Raw genomic sequence first — 19,768 nt, 5'->3', positions numbered from 1 at the left:
AGATCCCACCTTTCTAGGTAAAGTAACAGGTAAGAAAATGAAAAAGAGAATCAGGTTGTTGTGGGTAAAACACACTCCCTGGAATTCATAAAGACTGGCGCAGAGAGATTTAGTGAAAGTGTCTCTCATATTCTAAAATTGGTGCAGAATGAGCCAAATTCATCCATCTGTCTAGAACACAGGTGTCAAACACAAGGCCCGCGGGCCGAATGTGGCCCCCTAGGCCATTTCATATGGCCCTCGCACCTCTCTCGCCGCTGCCGCACCCCCCTTGTCTCTGCCCCCATCTTGTCCCAGTAGTTGGCAGAAGAGAGGACAGAACTCCTTTGCCCAATCCTGCACTCCTCTGTGCAGCTGCAGAAAGGCTTGTCTTTGCCCACCCCACCCCCTTTTTTAGCAGTCTGCAGCAGAGAGGAGGGCAGAACTCCTCCTACAGATCCTGCACCTCTATGTGCAGTCGCAACACCACCTTGCCTCTGCCCCCCTCTGGTCTCAGCATTCAGCAGATTGTTGAAGCTGACTCCAGCCCTCCCCTGGTTCTCCTTCAGACCCTGCACTTGTTCCCAGATCCACCTGCATCTTCTTCCTGGCAGCAGCACAAGGTAAGGAGGTGCATTGTGATGTAAGAAAGGGTGGGCGACTCTTGACATCTCATGTAAGGGTGTAAGGGGGGCGTAGGGAGCTCTGGACATCTAACCTTTCAGATATAACCGGCCCTTTGAGGGCGACCATAATGCAGATGCGGCCCGCGATGAAACTGAGTTTGACACCCCTGGTCTAGAACCTGTACTGAGTTACTTTTAGAACTCATGAGAGACACTTTTGGAAAATCTGTCTGCTCCAGTTTCTCTCTTTGTACATCAAAAGACAGTTGGTCTTAATTAGCTCCACTTTCGTAACATATGAACTCTTGGCATGTTATTTTGTATTTGGTGCAGCATTGCACCACAACATTAAAGTGGCACATTGTAGGGCGGAGCGAATTGCTGAAGTCACCGCAATCTTCGAGTCCCGGAAGGACAGGTTGCTGCTAATTTGGCCAGCCAGAATGCTTGTTTTTAAGGCGAATATACCTTTGCTTTTGAAGTGCAATACTTTGAATAAAGTTTTAAGGATTTTATGCTATGGTGAGCTTTTTATAATTTGGGGATCTCTTGCGATAACGCCTCCTGGATGGTTGGTCTACATGTCCAAAGAGGTTCCCCTGACGGTGCAAAGGCCCTGGACTGGGTTTAAAGTCAAAAGTGTCACTGACCTAAAGGGATAGGAGGTCTGTGCAAGCTGGTAAGGGAGTACTTTGTTTATGGTGGAAGTGATAGTTGAAGAAGGATCACACACACTACAAGGTGGTGGATGATGCGGGTACTGTCAAAAAATAGTTTCATCACATTCGGACTTCATCATATCACTGGTGCTTGGGGCATTCATTTTCAAGCCTATTAACAGTGCAACTCAGTATAGGAATACTTGATTTGGGACTGTGCTATATCTCACAGAATAATTGCTGCTTTGATATTTTGTATTTAATTTAGGTCGTTAGCGCAGTTTCTACCCTGTTTGACACTGTAGATCTACATGAATTTGGTGCACGAGTCCCTGTCAGAGCCAAAAGTGTTGCAGATAAATCATGAATTTGGTGCAATGCATTAACAAGAGGGATTAACACCAGAAAATTGGTGCAGCGGCTTTATTGAATTCCCCCCACTGTTAAAAAAAAAAAGAAATTCAGCAGTTTGAACATGGGCCCAATATTATCTACTCCCCGCCAACTGGTCCAGTTTTCTATACTTCCAGTTAGTTTCACAGGTGAATTAATTCACATAAAAGATCCACCAAATATGTCCCCTGTGACCTTACATAGACGTGGAAGGTGTGTATACAAGGTACTTGCACAAAGGTTTCTGTTTTTCCTCTTCAAAAAGGCAGAAAAGAAAATTAATATGTGCAACATTATTCATTTTTGTCTGTTCACATCAGGTTTAATTTTTTTTGCATTTTGCTTTAAAATTGCAGCATGATGCAGGAATGTTACCTCTGTTTACATGGAAATCAACAGACCGCAATTTCTTTCAAGAAAAACTGTAGTGAGAGAAACAGGGAGGCTGCCATTGATGCCTTCCTGCTGAAAATACTAGTTGCATAGTTGTTTTGGACCAGAATTTAGTACTTACGGAGACAGGGGAGCTGAATTACTAAAACTGGAGAGTGCAAAATCTGGTGCAGCTCTGCAAAGAAACCAATCACCTTCCAGGTTTTTTTTTTTTGTCAAAGATTAATTGAACAAGCTCAAGTTAAAAGCGGATTGGCTATCATGCACAGCTGCACCAGATTTTGCAGACTAGTTTTAGTAACTCAATCCTATTGACTTGGAACAAGCATGCAAACAAGGAAGTAAAAAAAATGAAGTCCGCTAACCTGCATACTGAAGCCACTGGATCAGCATGACTGACGGAAAACTAGTATTTTAGGAATATGAGCTCAGCGATGACAGTCAACCTACTCCCTCACTATAGGTTTCTATTGGGGTTATGTGTAATGACTAGTGATAAAGCATTTTCAAAAGGATAAAAAATAAAATAAAATGGTATGAAAACTGATATGAAGGATTTACAACTTAAAAGAAGTATTTAGGCTTTGGCAAAACAAAACTTTGCATTCCTCTGGTGCCATGAAAATGGTTACAGAACATTGTTTCAAAAGAAAAACATCCCTTTTCATCCCTACCAATAAAAAGGCAGGCGTGGAGATGCCCATTCACTCGCCCCATGCACGCAGTGTGCCCCTCTCCTCCGCAGAGGACTACCTGGTGTGGAAGGGTAGCGCTCACTCCAGCAGCTAAGGCCACTGGGTAGCACGGCTCAGAGGATCCAGCTCCAAGGACAGTCGGCTGATAGGAAAGGCGAGAACTGTACAGCTAGACAGTGAGACAGAGAAAGGAGGAAGGAAGAAATAAAGAGATGGAACAACTGCAAGTCTATCCAAGATTAATAATAAGCACTTAACACCCTCCCAGGTTCCCTGATCACTCCAGTAATGCAAGTTGTGCTCTTATAGGCTGTGCACATGACTCCACAACTCACACTGCTGGGCAGCAGAAAAAAAAAAAAAAAATAGAGCAAAAACCGTAAGACTGCCAATCAAACCAAGTTTAAAAAGTTTATACCAGCTTTCGTATCCCAGTGTCTGCTGCTCTGACATTCCCATCACCTCTCACTCCATCGCTGTGACATTCCCATCACCTCTCACTCCATCGCTGTGACATTCTCATCACCCCTCACTCCACTGCTGCCGCTGTAAAATTCCCATCACCTCTCACTCCACTGCTGCCGCTGTGACATTCCCATCACCTCTCACTCCACTGCTGCCGCTGTGACATTCCCATCACCTCTCAGGCCACTGCTGCCGCTGTGACATTCCCATCACCTCTCACTCCACTGCTGCCGCTGTGACATTCCCATCACCTCTCAGTCCACTGCTGCCGCTGTGACATTCCCATCACCTCTCACTCCACTGCTGCCGCTGTGACATTCCCATCACCTCTCACTCCACTGCTGCCGCTGTGACATTCCCATCACCTCTCACTCCACTGCTGCCGCTGTGACATTCCCATCACCCCTCATTCCACTGCTGCCGCTGTGACATTCCCATCACCTCTCAGTCCACTGCTGCCGCTGTGACATTCCCATCACCTCTCAGTCCACTGCTGCCGCTGTGACATTCCCATCACCCCTCACTCCACTGCAGTGACATTCCCATCACCCCTCACTCCACTGCCGTGACATTCCCATCACCCCTCACTCCACTGCCATGACATTTCCATCACCCCTCACTCCACTGCCGTGACATTCCCATCACCCCTCACTCCACTGCCGTGACATTCCCATCACCCCTCACTCCACTGCCGTGACATTCCCATCACCCCTCACTCCACTGCCGTGACATTCCCATCACCCCTCACTTCACTTCGGCTTACACATTCTCATCACCCCTCACTCCACTGCCGTGACATTCCCATCACTCCTCACTCCACTGCCGTGACATTCCCATAACCCCTCACTTCACTTCGGCTTACACATTCTCATCACCCCTCACTCCACTGCCGTGACATTCCCATCACTCCTCACTCCACTGCCGTGACATTCCCATAACCCCTCACTTCACTTCGGCTTACACATTCTCATCACCCCTTACTCCACTGCTGTGACATTCCCATCATCCCTCACTCCACTGCCACTTACACCTTCTCATCACCTCTCACTCCACCGCTGTGACATTCCCATCACCCCTCAATCCACTTCGGTTTACACATTCTCATCACTCCTCACTCCACCGCTGTGAAATTCCCAGCATCCTACACTCTACTGCTGTGACATTCCCATCACCCCTCACTCCACTTCCGCTTACACATTCTCATCACCCCTCACTCCACTGCTGTGACATTCCCATCACTCCACTGCCGCTTACGCGTTCTCATCACCCCTCACTCCTCTGCCGCTTACGCATTCTCATCACCCCTCACTCCACTGCCGCTTACAAGTTCTCATCGCCCCTCACTCCACTGCCACTTACACGTTCTCATCGCCCCTCACACCTTCCAATCACCCCTCACTCCACTGCCGCCTACGTGTTTTCATCACCACTCACTCCACTGCTACCACTGGGATATTCCCAGCACCCCTCACTCTGTGGCAGCCGCTGTGACATTCCCAGCACTTCTTTCTCCACTGCTACCACTGTGATGTTCCAGGACTCCATGGCTCCAGTTGTTTTGGCTGGGAGAATGTCCAGTGGATTCTCACTGAAGGCAACAAGCTTCAGATCTGACATTCACTGTGCAAGCAGGAGGAAGAGATAACGGGAGGAATGTCCCATCTCCAGAGGTTGCACATCTTTCTACATAAAACATGAATAATTACCCTCCACCCAATAGTGAACTGTTTAGGGTGGAGTTGTTTAACGTGATCCTGTCAGTCATTGGGAATCTTAAAAATAAAAACATTTTGCCCACGGCCAGACACAAGATGCCTGCATTTCCCTTTGTTAGATAGAAAACCCTCCTCCAAGTTCAATAGAATTTACAAATTAACAAATTCCTTGATTTCAGGGCTAAGCCCTACTAACTGCAATTCCCCTATCCAACAAGTATGCATTTATTGGCAGCTGAGGCACGATCATTGGACAGAAATGTGTTCATTGGTGGGGCTTAGTCTGGGAGATGCAGAAGTACCCTTACCTTGGAAAACAAATGAGAATTAAGACTTTCTGGCTAACAATGGTGTCAATTTTGTGGCATCTGCTCTAGGATAGGGTGCTTCCCACCAGCCAAAACAAACACATTTCAAATCATTAACCTTAAGAGGGTTTAGGCTTTCTCCATTAACAGCCATCTGATGCTTCCTGGTCCTTTCTGCTTAAAGCCACAGCTTAGGGTAGAATCTCTGTGCAATCTCTGAGCCAGACATTACTGCCTCCTCCATTGTTTTAGGTTGGAAAGCACCAGGAATAAATTGCTGGTCAGTAACAGTCACTGTTACTAAATCTGCTAAAGAATAGGTGTATAAGGAATGCGGCTTGGAGTTTGCAGGGAGTGAGAGGGGAAATGGCTCTAGATAATAATCAAGTTTATGCTTCCATAAAACAAATGTGCCTGTAGCTCTAAAGATAATATGCTGTTCTTTAAAAATAAAGGTGGTAGAGAGCGCTCCTTTTTATTGTTCCACTGATGTAGGCTTTAGATATACTAGGCTTGCCACAGGCTAAATAATGTTATAACGCACACAGCATCACAACAGGTAATAAATTCTCCACCATTATTCAATTTACCATTTTCCACTAGGCAAGGTATTAGTGAGCCTCTCACCAGCAGAACATAATTCAATCATTTGCACATGCTGGGTTATAAATTGGAAACAAAATTCTATGACATCATCTATCACATGCAACAAAAAAGAACTTTAAAGGCCCAGTCCACACAACAAAGTATACCTGTGCTAAAAGCAGACTGCAATGAGGCAGAACATGGCAGAACCCAGAGGTGGTTGCAATCATCTTCTAGAGCAGGGATCCTCAAACTACGGCCCTCCAGCTGTTGTGGAACTATACATCCCATGAGGTAATGTAAAAGTCTTCCATTCACAGACATTACTAGGCATGATGTGAATTGTAGTTCCTGAACAACTGGAGGGCCATAGTTTGAAGACCCCTGTTCTAGAGCTTTCCGGGAGCTTAAAAACTAGAGGAACTCTATTAAGAAGACACCAACTTCAACTTGGATGTTGGTGCTTTGGCCAGCTTCCTCTTACCCCTCACTATTGGTTTTGAAAAAAAAAAAACCCTTATCACACTAAGAGCCGGTTCACACTGAGGCGACACGACTCCTTACTACTTCGGGGGCGACTTGTGCATTACCATGCACCACGACTTCGGAGCGACTTGCAGGGACTTCACATAATAGAAGTCTATGCAAGTTGCTCCGAGGTCGAACCGAAGTAGTACAGGACCCTTTTTCTAAGTCGGAGCGACTTGTGTCGCTCCTATTAGAACGGTCCTGTAGCGGTCAATGGACCGCGAGGGAGCGCGACTTGTCAGGCTGACAAGTCGCGCTAGTGTGAACCGGCTCCAATAGTCCAACAGTGAGAAGAGGGAGGGGGGGAACTAAGAAGCCAACTTCCAAGCTGAAGCCGATAATTGTGCAATGAAGTGCAGAGAATTTAAGGGGCTCCCTGGGTGCTCTTAAAAAAATTAAAAATAAACCGTTTAAGGCTGGGTTTACAGGGATTGCAAAAAGTGGCCACCTCCCCCGTCTATATAACTGGTCTTAACAGTAAGGAGCACTGGAAGGGCAAACGCAGATCAAAAAAGCAAGAGGATTTCCAGTCACTACTTACCAACCAGCCAGCGACCAACCAAATTAACCTGTCTAATGGATAGATGGAAGACAGGTGACTGGAGGGAACCCACCCCTCCTTAAAGGCTCAGGGTCACACTGAACACCCAGCACATTGCACAATGGCAGCAAAGGTGTCAGTGCGTTGTCTGACCAATATAAACGATATTGCAAAAAGTGGTCACCTCCCCTACCTATAACTGTATTAACAGTAAGGAGCACTAGAAGGGCAAACAAAGATAAAAAAAAAAAAAAAACAATCATCCATTAGAATTCATGTGTTCTCACTGTGGAGACTCTTTATAGGTAGAGTTAGGGTCTGCAGATATCAGGGTGCCTTGCCGCGGCCTGCAGCTTATGCATGTATTTGCAAATGTGTGCTACTAAACCCGTGTTTTTAACGCATACTGTTAGACAGGTTAATTTGGTTGGTCGCTGGCTGATAAGTAGTGACTGGAAATCCCCTTGCTTATTTGATCTGGGTTCACAGGGATGCAAACTGGATGTGGGTTTCCCCACATCCAATTCGCATGACAGGAGACTGTGACCGGCTCTCAATGGAGCCGGTTCACATGCCTCCGGGATGGCCGCAGGCCAAATCCCAGAAGGGTCCTGTGTATCTTCTGGTCCATTTCAGGTGCGCATTCAGCCAATAATGTGGACCCGATTCTCACCTGAAATGGTGAACAGACATGCACCGGACCCCCTGCTGTGAGCCGCAGCTAGTGTGAACCCAGCCTAAAGCTGTCCCTGACCTTATACAATTTTCTTATTCAATTTCCATTGTATTTACCTTCAATTATGTAATGTAAGGGCCTGTATAATGCATGTATAATGTATGACCAGCCTTACTTTCTTTACTGTACCGATTAACGCGCCCCCCCCCCCCCCCCAAAAAAAAAAAATAAAAAGGGAAGGGGTTAAAAACTGTCATATCCAGTGACCCTGATCTGATGGTTCCTCCATGTCACAGTCACACCTGGGGACCCTGATGTCCCCCTATGTCACACCCAGGAACCCTGTTTTTCCATGTCACATCCTGGGACCCCAATATTCCTCCGTATACTGCTGGCACACACACTGACCCTGATGTTCCTCCATGTCATACCCAGGGACCCCTGTGTTCCTCCGTGTCATGCTGTCATACCCAGGGACCCCAATGTTCCTCCATGTCATACCCGGAGACCCTGATGTTTTTCCATGTCACATCTGGGGACCCTGATGTTCCTCCATGTCACACCTGGGAACCCTGATGTTCCTCCATGTCACACCTGGGAACCCTGATGTTCCTCCATGTCACACCTGGGAACCTTAATCCCCCATGGCACACCCAGGGATCCCAATTCCTCATGGCACACCTGGTGACCCGAACCCCTGTTTCTACTTGTGACCCCTCTCCCCCATGGCACACCTGGTGACCCCAATTCTCTTTCACACCAGGGATCCTCCATGTCACACCCAGGGACCCTGATCCCCTGTTCCGGGGACACTCACTGGGCAGTATGAAGAGAGTGGCCTGCACTCTGCCCTCCTTCACTGTCATCCTGATTATTCCTTCTCCCAGGACACTCCTCTCCTCGACCACAGTGCTCACCACAGCTTCAACCGGCTCCTGGTGGAGGGAGAAGCAGCAGTCAGAGAGCTCTGCACCTCCTTCATCACCAACATCCTCAGACCATTCCGGTGCCTTGTCTCTTCTGCTCCAGTAAAGGTACCGCCCTCCAGTGCCGAGCTCCGGCTCAGGTTCAGCTCTCCTCCACTCCCTGCTTAATACCGACCCAGGGAAATTAACGGCTGCCCACCAGCTCAGTATAGAGATTCACTTTCCGCCCAGGGTTTAGGCCACTCAGCTCCAGATGAAGAGGATCATCATGCAGGTAGCTCCCCCAACAATGGTGGAAAGCCAGGGCCTGGTAGTTCTGCCACTGCCCCAGACACCTGGCATCTTCCTCTGTCCCTTTTTCCTCCCCCACTGCCGTCCCTCCCCTCAGCTCACAAGGGTCATTCATGACGGAGAGTGAGTGCTGACTCGTGGCTGCACCCCTAGGTGGCAATGCGCCCTAGGCGGCTGCCTAGTTTGCCTAGTGGAAGCACCGGCCCTGATGCTAGGTGGTTCAATTGTTCACCGACTCATTGACTTCAGCTGCAAAATCACTACAATAGAGTTTTTGGCTCAGATCCACACTGCTGCAGCCAATTCAAACTCAAACAAGGGAATCTCACTCCTCATACTACATTCTCTGTAAAGTGAAATACATAAAAGCTGATAAAATTCCCCACTACTAGAGTCCCCAAAAGATATGTGAAAGACTGGAAAGTATATGTGCGGCAGCATACACACTTAGGACTGCCATTCTAGAACCCCTTTGTTTTCCATGTTCTTGAGAATTCTATTAGGCCTATTGCACTAGGATCCAGTTACAGCTATTAAAGTGATTGTAAAGTCTATTTTTTTTTTTTTAATAACAAACATGTTATACTTACCTCCTCTGTGCAGTGGTTTTGCTCCTCTTCTTGAGTCCCTCTTCGGTGCTCCTGGCCCCTTTCACCTGTTGAGTGCCTCCACAGCAAGCAGCTTGCTATGGGGACACCCGAGCCGAGCTGCAGCCCAGTGTGTCCATTCAGACATGGAGCTGTGGTTTGGCCCCGCCCCCCTCTCCTGATTGGCTAACTGACTTTGACAGCCGGGGGAGCCAATGGCGCCGCGGCTGTGTCTCAGCCAATCAGGAGGGAGAGTCCTGGACGGCCGAGGAACTCAAGGTCATCGGTGGATAGAGATGGGGCACAGGTAAGTATTAGGGGGTGCTGCGCACAGAAAGCTTTTTATCCTAATGCATAGAATGCATTAAGATAAAATCTTCTGAATTTATAACCCCTTTAAAGAGGCTTTCCATATGAAGTTCTGTTTGGCCATTGTTCCCCTGTATTCGGCTTGTGTTCAACAATTAATTTTCTCCCCTCTCTATTGCTCATCAGCTCTTCATGGCACAGATCTGCCAGCTATTGTGAAGAGCACTGCCAGAGACAGAGTAGATGCTAGAGACCGCTAAACAACCAGCTTCAATGCTTAATTTGACATTACGCCTGACAGTATAGTAATCCAGCTGATCAATCTGCAGTAGAAAGCTTCTCATGGTGTGGCTGGGCAGCTTTGATATTGCACAGAGCTTCTATTCCCTCTATTTCCTGTTTATATTCAGCTATAGATGGTCAGACACAGGCACTGATATGTGCTAGATAAGAATAATAATAAAGTGTTGAATTTCCCATCACTTTCCGTTCTTCTGACAATGGCCACCAAAACAAAATTGAGAGAATGAATATTTCTATTAGGAACACGGGGAGCAATATAACCCTGACAGGGGTTTCAGTTCCCTACTCTATGCAAAACTAAAAAAGCCCGAAAGTGGTTCTAAAGGCAGAAGGTTTTTTTATCTTCATGCATTCTATGCATGAAGATAAAAAACCTTCAGTGTGCTGCAGCCACCCCCCCCCCCCCCATCTCAATCCAGTGACGTTGCACGAGAGCCATGAAGTCCGGGGACTCTCCCCCCTCATTGGCTCACACTGTTGTCAAAGTCTGTGAACCAATTAAGTTAGAAAGGGGCAGGGCTGAGCCACGGCTTCGTGTCTGAATGGACACACACAGCAGCGGCACTCGGCTCACATGCCCCCATAGCAACTTGCTTGCTGTCGTTGCACTAGGCAGGAGGAAGTGGCCAGGAGCACCGGCAAGGGACCAGAGAAGAGGAGGATCTGGGCCGCTCTGTGCAAAACCACTATACAGAGCAGGTATTAGATTTTTTGTTTTTTTATTTTTTTAAATAAGCAAGACCTGAATACCACTTTAAAGTAAAACTTTTTTATAGATTTGGAAAGAGTGGTGGTGGGTAGAACTAGTGTCAGTTTTTTTTATTGCTGTCCTGTTCTCCTTGGGACAACATCAGGGAATTAAATTGGTTATAAACCTCAGACATGAAATATGAACAAAGCATTTCCCTCTATAGTGTTTACTTGTCTCAATCCAGAGCACTGCAGAATGTAACTTTATTGTATATACATTCAGTTTCCAGACAGATCCCTGCATAAAACACAAACAATGTGCGACACAGAGAGCTCTGCCACTGCAGTATTGTATTCTGGCATGGGGGACTCCCCCTATCAGAATACACTGATCAGCACTGCAGCCATTGGTTGAAAACACAGATCGAATGCTAGTTTTCCAGCGGTCGTTAGTCCAGCCTCTGTTGAACAGACCGCAGTATGTATGGACCAAAAGTCAGCTGCTTCGAGTTGAACAGGCCAATTGCCGGCCCATGTATATCCTGCTTTAGATAAACCTTTAACTAATGAAACTGACAAAATGAAATTCTGTAAAATCTCTATTTCTACATAGCAGGCAAGGTTGAATAAAGACAATAGTCCATCCAGTTAAACCTGTGTAGGTATACGTGTGCCCATGTCTGTAATTATTTCCCATATCCCTGTATGTTGTGTTCTTTAAGATGCACATCAAATAATCTTTTAAAAATTACTAGTGGTGCACCAACATTTCGGCAAATGAATGGCTGCCGCAACTGCAGCTTTCACTTTAACTTAAATGGTGTGCGACCGGCTCCCGAGACCCGCCGTTTGTACCTCCTCGCCTGCCCTGTCCTAGACTGGTTGCTAGAATCACCAGCCGCCTGGCGTCTAGCACCCAGTCAAGTCACGGTCCCAAGAGGAAAGAGACCGAGAAGAGGACCCAGCATGCAGAGCAGGGGATCTTCCTCGTCCTCCTCCGCGCCCATTACTGACTCTCTGGCTCCACCCACCTCCTCCCTCCATCATCTACTGTATGGCTGCTGCGGATAGGAAGGACAGGAGAACAACCAGAGTCAACCTGCTATTTGTGGGGAGCAGTGAGTGACAACATATTATGTGTTATGATGTGCATCATTGTTTCCCTATACTTAGCTACTCCCTGGCAATATACCTGTATAATACAGCTATATAGTGCCAGGAGCATCTATATACAGGCTGAAACTATTTTAAAATAATTTGGGGGGAAAAAAGTAATCTTCGGTTTTCGGCCAAGGGCATTCTGAATTTTCGGTTTCTGTTTCGACCCAGAATTTTTATTTCGGTGCATCCCTAAAAATGACAATACTCCCCGCTGCCACCACCAATATTTAACATTTTTATATATTATAGTGTAAGGAGGCTGCACCACCACGCCAGTTCATACATTTCTGCAGAGGAAAAGAAAAAAACACTTCTATAGGAAATACAAATCTACAACTAGCAGGTTGCACATGCTCAAAAACAACCAATCAGAGGCAGCCACATGATATAACCAGAAAGGGGTTCTTTGGGAAAATATAGTCCAGGAAAGAATTACAAGACTGTCCTTCAGGGAAGAAATGCACTCAGACACTGGGATGCGGGTAAGAAATATGATTTTTGATGCAGAAAAGGCTATTCAGGGTATTTTTAAATGCATGTGTCTATAAGTACAGGAAAACGATGCTTTGCATAAAGTGACACTGAGCTCTTTGTAAAGAAAAATGCATATACTGCCTCTCCTGCTTCAATCGCTGTAATATTAAGGGAAGTCAAACGTGGAAGAATCTTCAGAAACCTACATTTTTGGAAATGTAGATTTTTATTTAAATAAAAAAAAAAAAAAAGTTTGTAGATTTTTTTTTTTTGCTCTGCTGCACTTTTAGGTTCCTCCCAAAGCGGATTAAACTCCATAGAGCAAGGAAGGGTACCAGGAATCTGAAGTGTCATTCCTAGATTCTACACCTGGGGATTTCCCCCTAATTCAATGAACAGCAGTGCAGGTAGGAGAGGGTAGTATCCAAGTTCTTCTTTGCAGGGAGCATTTAGTTTGGGGTTTTAGGGATAGAGTCATATTAAGGAGGTTCTCTGCACACACCCACACACTGTACATGCCACTTTTGAACTCACTTGATGTGAGAAGACCAGTCCCATTGTCAGGACCCTGTGAGAGTCTGTCACCACAGTATTAGCTTTCTGACCCTGTGCCTTGCTGAAAGTAAACACACACTGCACACAGCAAGCCACAGACAGAGAAAGAGACGGAAGAAAAGAAAAAGATATATGAGTGCAGGTACAGGACTACCCTAACATTTATAGTTGGATAGCAGATAGCAATACATTTTCCATATTAAAAGCATTAACCTACTTCTACACTCTTCCCGTTCATCACCAGACATGAGCTTCACACAGCAGGACCACAGTCAGAGCAATAGCTCAAAGTGGATCTCTGCTTCACTGAGCATTGTGTAGATTTGCATTAGGGAGGCAGAAGATGGTGTGTGCTGCACATCACAGGAAATAACAAGCTCACCTGTGATGGTGGGGACGTAGAAAAGGACGTGGTGCAGACATCCTGGGAATCCTCCACTGACGGGTATACGGTGCCCTGCTCCTCAGACGCCCTGTTAGCAAATATTCCAAATGCACAAAGAAATAAAATTGGGTTGGTTAAAAGCAAAAACCTGTAATTAGTACAGCAAATGGGGAAAAAAAATAAAATAAAATCATCTTTAGAACATTAACGTTCGAAACACATACACAGCAGTAAAAGTCTACCTGTCTGAGGCTTCTGTATATATACATGTATAGCTGTAATAGCCCCCCCCCCCATGCTGTCTTGCTGATTATGATCAGTTCTGGGGACACTTTCTACCTAATCATGTCAATGGGTAGGCCTGATGTTCTCAAACCAAATTATAAGCTACTTAAGGCCTATGTACATGGGCTTCTAATCATGTCAGAATTGCTTTTATCTACTTACAAGTTATCGGGTATGCAAAAGTTTGAGGAGGTCAACAGCAGGACTGCCCCCCATGCTGTCTTGCTTTATGATCAGTTCTGGGGACACCTGCTACCTAGTCATGTCAATAGGTAGGCCTGATTTTCTCAAACCAACCTAAAGGCTATTTGGGGCCTATGTACATGGGCTTCTAATCATGTCAGAATTGCTTTTCTCTACTTACAAGTTATCGGTTATGCAAAAGTTTAAGGAGGTCAACAGCAGGACTGAATGACCTGCGAAGGAAGTCAAATGAAAATCAAACTATCCAGTGCCATCTTTATTATTGATCGGACCCTGGGCAAACATTTTTTGGGGCCCTGCCAAATTCACTTGTCAACTATTTGCGGGCAGTGCAGGCTCAAGGGGCAGCTGCTTTGGGCCCCATAACAATGACTAGGCCCAGGGCAGCTGCCCCTTTTACCCCGTTTTAAAGATGGCCCTGAAACTATCTCATATGCAAGCTGAAAGCATCCTAAATGATGCCACGTTTTACTCATCTACACCAGCCCTTGTGTCTCCCAAAGAGAAACAGAGATGCGTGGCATCGAATCATGTGACCAGCAGCTGCAATGCTACATATGAGGATCCTGCAGAACCAAAGCATAAGGCTGGCCATACACCATACAATTTTCTTATTCAATTTCCTTTAGATTTACCTTCAACTATGTAGTGCAAGGGCCTGCCTGATTGCATATAAATTGAAAGTGTTCAGGTTTGAACTTATATTATATGGTTTTGGTAAATCTAAAGGAAAGTTGAACAAGAAAATTGTATAGTGTATGGCCAGTCTAAGTGGGCTACACAGGTCTAAGATTCAAAGGAAGCTGCCTGGCCTTTCTGACTGTGGCACATTTGCAGAGTTTCCTGGCTAACTAACTATAGAAGTTCACCGATTGACTTCTCTTGCTGCCTCTTTTTGTTTTGTTGGCTGTAGAGTTAAATATCACATAGTCCAGGGATCCTCAAACTACGGCCCTCCAGCTGTTGCGGAACTACACATCCCATGAGGCATTGTAAAACTCTTGACATTCTCAGACATGACTAGGCATGATGGGAATTGTAGTTCCCAAACAACTGGAGGGCCATAGTTTGAAGACCACTGACATAGTCTATAAAAATCAGGGTAAAAGGAAAGGGGGATGTTATCCATTACAGTCCAACTTTAAATATGATTTTACTATTACATGACCCCAAACAATTCCAGGTAACAGGTAAAAATCAGAGAAGTGCTAACACTAGCAGGAGAACATTGGAAGTAAACAGAAACATCCATTTGACACATAAAATGCTGGTCTGTGCACAATTGGGAAAAAACAAAACAGTAAATGCCCATTTTCCCATGTTTAAACCTTTAAAAACGCTGCAATTACAAAAAATACTTGCTGATCTGCAAGAAATCCTACCTGCAGCTGTCAGCACTGCCTCTGCTGCACTGAAATCCCAAGCAGTGCTGTCCGTCCTGCCAGAGTTCTTTTCTCCCGGACTACAGAACAAATTTTACGTAGTCCAATAAATGAGATCTGGGCAGGGATGAAAACACTGCTCGGTATTTCAATGCAGCAATGGTGTTATCAGGAAGGATGTTAGCAGCACACTGGATTTCTGAAAGATCAACAGGTATTTTTCTGGATGTCCACTGAATGAGAGCAAAATGCTCACATTTAACTGAAGCACACCTTTAATGAGTGAACTATACTTTCAGTCAACAAAATATTCTTTTTTTTGTAGTTAGCATAGCCAAGTTGTGCTGTCAATAATTCTTAGTAACCAGGTCTTAAACCGGCCATAGACTCTGCAGGCTGATTGTACCAAAGTTGATCGATCAACTTGGGTACAATCAGTATGTCCGATTGTTTATGGGATTATTGCCAGCAGCTATAGCCGCTGGCAATGATCACTGTGTGTTCTACCGGCAGGGATGGTTTCCCGCACCCCCACCAGGAGAAAACAATAACTCAGTGGGAGGGATTCCCCCATCAACACTGACTGTACAGGTTTCAGGCAAGAAAATCGCTCCATCTATAGCCGGCTTTAGTAATGATATCATAGAACATGGAAGTAAAAAAAATCTCCTGTGTTGAGTTGCATGGATGTATTAAAAGACTTGGTAATTTGGTCATAATGACCACACCCTTGGCTTGTGTGATCACATGAGTGTGGAAACAGGTTGTACAAGGCATATACAGTGATCACTACAAGCTATATACTGTAATGCCAATCTGTAAAAAAATAAATAAATTACCACACATCTGACTGGATCTCCCTATGTTCAACCAGTCCAATATACCTAAAAGACGACCAGTCCATTTCTGGAGTACATTTAACCTAAAGTTTAGCTACAAAGCAGAATAATTTTCCAATATGCACCACACTGGTCATTTAGCCCCGGGGTATGAGGCTCCGGTGTTTGTGTGTGAGTGGATGGTACGGGCGCATCAACCAGCCTTGCTGCCAGCAACCTGTCAAACTCAATGAGAGGCTGACAGCAGCTGGACCAAGAGGTTTTTATGTTTAGTGTAGTATGGCGCCTACCTTGTACAGCTAATTTTCAATTAAACTAGACTCCAGAAAAGGACAGTCCATTTAACACATTGCAAAAGCATTACAAAAGCTGGTCCAGCTGTGGGAACAACCAAGTGAGGAAAACCATGATGATCCCACAATACTTCAGGTGAGGAACTAGAATTTTATATTAAAAAGCTCAACTTCAGCCAAAACAGTAAAACTTAAAGTTTTGGAAAGCTTGGGGACACATCAAATTTGGTCAGGTTTTTACTGCTGGCTAGGACCTCACTGGGGAGATCTCTTTCCTGTCCCTGAGCCATCAACACAAAAAAAAAAAAAAAAGGAGTGTCATTAGAAAAGCAACGAACACAGACAGATTTTAATCCTGTCCTATTTTTCAAATAAAAAATAAAAAAAATTACATTTTCGGAGAGAGAGATTTTTGATCACTTATTGTTCCACCGAGCCCCTGTGACAAGGACAGAAAATGTGGGTAAATCTTCCCACTGTGTACACAGGCAGCAATAAAATCATGGCAGAGGTAGTAATTTTGCTTCCCTTCTAAAACTGAAAGGTTTTGGCTGGAATTGGGCTAACAGTCTTCATGAAATTATAACCTATCACCTACAGCCGTGAAAGCAGCCATTTTTTGCTAAACATTCATAGATAGCATTGGGTTTGGTTTACTAAAACTGGAGAGTGCCATATCTGGTGCAGCTGTGCATGGTAGCCAATCAGCTTCTAACTTCAGCTTGTTCAATTACGCTTTGACAATAAAACCTGGAAGTAGATTGGTTTTCTATGCAGAGCTGCATCAGATCTTGCACTCTCTAGTTTTAGTAAATCAACCCCTTGGTGTCAAATCACAGGAAATCATTACAGGGGCCGAGCTGTTACTAGCTCCTAGTAAATGGGATTAGCTTGAAGCATGGCCCAGAACACAAAAGATCTTCCTCTGTATTTATGAGAATAGAATATGCCTACTGTAGTTCTGTCCATAGAATATACAACATAAAGAGGCCTTGTCATTTTGCAGTTGACAGATTACTGGGAAGAAGAAGAAAGATGTAAAATTGCAGACAGAGTGCTTAATATTATAATTTACCGTTTTACTATATTTTTGAAGTGTGACATTTACACTTTGCCTCATTAAAAAATGGTTATTTCATTTTTAGAGAAACTGGAAAATCTAAGCACTTCTCTACCTCAGAACAGCAGGAGTGCCCTAATCTGATCCTTGGCGGATCAGATATTTAATGAGCCAAAAGCTGCCAGCACTGGAAAGCACGGTTTGCTTTCTTTGGGCTACACAACCCACTTTTAGATACCAGCAAGGCAGATTGTGATGTGTAGAGGCAATTTAGGCTCGGAAATCCACTGAAAAGCAAAGGGACTTTGAGGGTGGCCAAGAAAAGCCAAGGGTATCTCTAGCAGTGGTAGCCTCGGAGTTGCTGGCATGTGCTGGTAAAATAGCTTATCTGCAGGTGTTAAAAGAGGGACAGTATCCCTGTGACAATGAGAACTACTTTAATGCCAGCCGTAGATGGAGTTAAATTTCTCTTTCCTGCAACAGCGGGTTGTAGAAAAAAAAAAATAACTCGATTTCCCCATAAACACAGACAAGATTGACAGGGGAATTCCTCCCACCGAGCCATAGTGTTCTGCCACAGAGAAAACCTCTCCCTGCTGGGAGAACACCGTGATTATTGCTAGTGGCTATAACAGCCGCTAGCAATAATCGCATGCAAAATCTGTCAGGCTGGCTGTACCAAAGTGGATCGATCAACTTGGGTACATTCAGCCTGCCAATACATGGTTCGAATATCGGCCAGTTTCTGCTTAACCGGTTGAGATTCAAACAGTCTATGGCAGGCTTTAGGGCCATACCCTTCTTGTATGCAAGGTTAGCCTAGCAAATTAAGCAGGAAGATAATTGGGTGAGGCCTGCTTCAATATTCTCCTGAGAAGCTGCAGAGACAATTAAAGAGACTACAAAGAGAAGATAATAGCATGAGGCAAATGCAAATTAAAAAAAAAAATAAATCCACAATTCACCTCACCTCTACATCTTCCTCTCTGGTTGCTCTTATGATCTAACTTTTTTTTTTTTGCTGAATGCACAGCCAAAATAATGACAAATTCTCCCAAACTAGAAAAGAAGAGAATGCCATTGTATACAGGCAGACATCACAGACATCAAACATCTGAAAGTGCTGCTGATTGTTTTACGTTTGCTATCCAAGAAAAAGCAGAGAGCTGCATCATGAGAGAGGAAGCATTAAATCATTTATGATTGCCTCCATGCACAGGTCATTTTAAAAGTAGTACAAGAAGTAGCTATTTTTTTTTTTGGAAGGAGATGGTTACAACTTTTGTCAGTGCTAACCAAAAATTCTCCAATGTGGCCACATATGGGCACTAGAATGGTTAAAAATTCTTATTCGTCCTCATTTTATGAAAAAGTAAGGATTGCAGTTTTCTATGCATGCAGTGCTTTTCTCCTGATGCTGCACTGTGCAATGCTTGTTGTGACCAGCAGGTTAGTACACTATCCCACTGCCATCACTATGCATACCACATGTCAGCATCAGTGTGTGAATGCATAAGGGTGTGTGGGAAATTTACCAAAAAGAAGATGCGGCAATTAAATACACTGAAAGGGGAAACTTTAAATTTAACTTTTAATATACAAATATTAAGGCTGCCATTTCCAATTTCTTCTTCTGACAATGCTAGATGCCTGGTGGTCTTGCTGACCCAATGCCTTCAGTACCTCCTCAGCCACTGAACAGCAACTATGCAGATCAGGACTTTTCACATCAATGTGGCTTTGCTGCATGCCTGATCCAGGTCAGTGACTCCATACAATGTCAAAGACAGCCAGGATTCTAGCATGTAAGAAAATCAGCAATGGCCACATTTTTCTCAGTAAAACATTCATTTGAAAAAGGATAAGATCACCTCTCAAGAAAAAAATGAATAAATGCACACATTATTTTAGGGAAAAAAATGCATTTATTTACTTTTGCTGCAGGACCCTGGAAAGCATTCCACCTGTGATCAGTGGATGAGGGGTGCAATGTCAGGCTTCTGCACACAATTCTTGCAGCCTTCATACAGGCTGTATGTTGAAACATTGAAAGCTGCAGGGCTTGTACATGAACTATGAGAGCGCTCATCAGTGCCTTTGCAGTTCATTCAGAACTACACGCAGTCAGCCACTGTGACTGATGGTAGTTTTAGTCTATCCTTTTACAGGAAACAGTAAATGAATGATGTGGCCTTGTGGGCGGAGCCCCACATGGCCCCGCTGTTTTTAAATTGTGACAGTGGGTGCGGGGAGAAGATCCCCACCCACTGTCACACCAAGGTGGGGGATTAGGGGAACTAGCAGTAGAAGCTGGAGCATGTTACATGTTCCACCCTAAATTTGGGTGAAACATGTAACCAGTTCGCCTTTTAATGTCATACTTCAAAAATACCACTGACTGATTATGTAAATAAGCTCTCTTGTGTTCCAAGGCATTGTGCATTTCTGTGTGATCTCTGGG

General features: G+C 44.8%; 1 protein-coding gene across 6 annotated transcripts in view; it reads right to left on the bottom strand.

Moving 5' to 3' along the window:
* Window positions 1-19,768, bottom strand: part of ATG13 (autophagy related 13) — a 65,586-nt gene that overhangs the window by 9,495 nt on the left and 36,323 nt on the right. For 2 of the 6 annotated variants that reach the window (XM_082271125.1, XM_082271127.1), the window contains 3 exons: window positions 13,242-13,332; window positions 12,839-12,937; window positions 2,804-2,914 (listed from right to left, as the gene is read on the bottom strand). In XM_082271125.1, coding sequence (XP_082127251.1) covers window positions 2,804-2,914; window positions 12,839-12,937; window positions 13,242-13,332 — 301 coding nt within the window. The remainder of the gene's footprint in view (window positions 1-2,803; window positions 2,915-12,838; window positions 12,938-13,241; window positions 13,333-19,768) is intronic. The other 4 variants (XM_082271126.1, XM_082271128.1, XM_082271129.1 and 1 more) reach the window with 2 other exon arrangements.

This window comes from Pelophylax lessonae (genome assembly GCF_965119305.1).
Source record: "Pelophylax lessonae genome assembly, chromosome: 10".
Lineage (NCBI taxonomy): Eukaryota > Metazoa > Chordata > Amphibia > Anura > Ranidae > Pelophylax > Pelophylax lessonae.
Note: the sequence above shows the minus strand (reverse complement) of the source record. Positions and strands in the feature narration are given on the sequence as shown.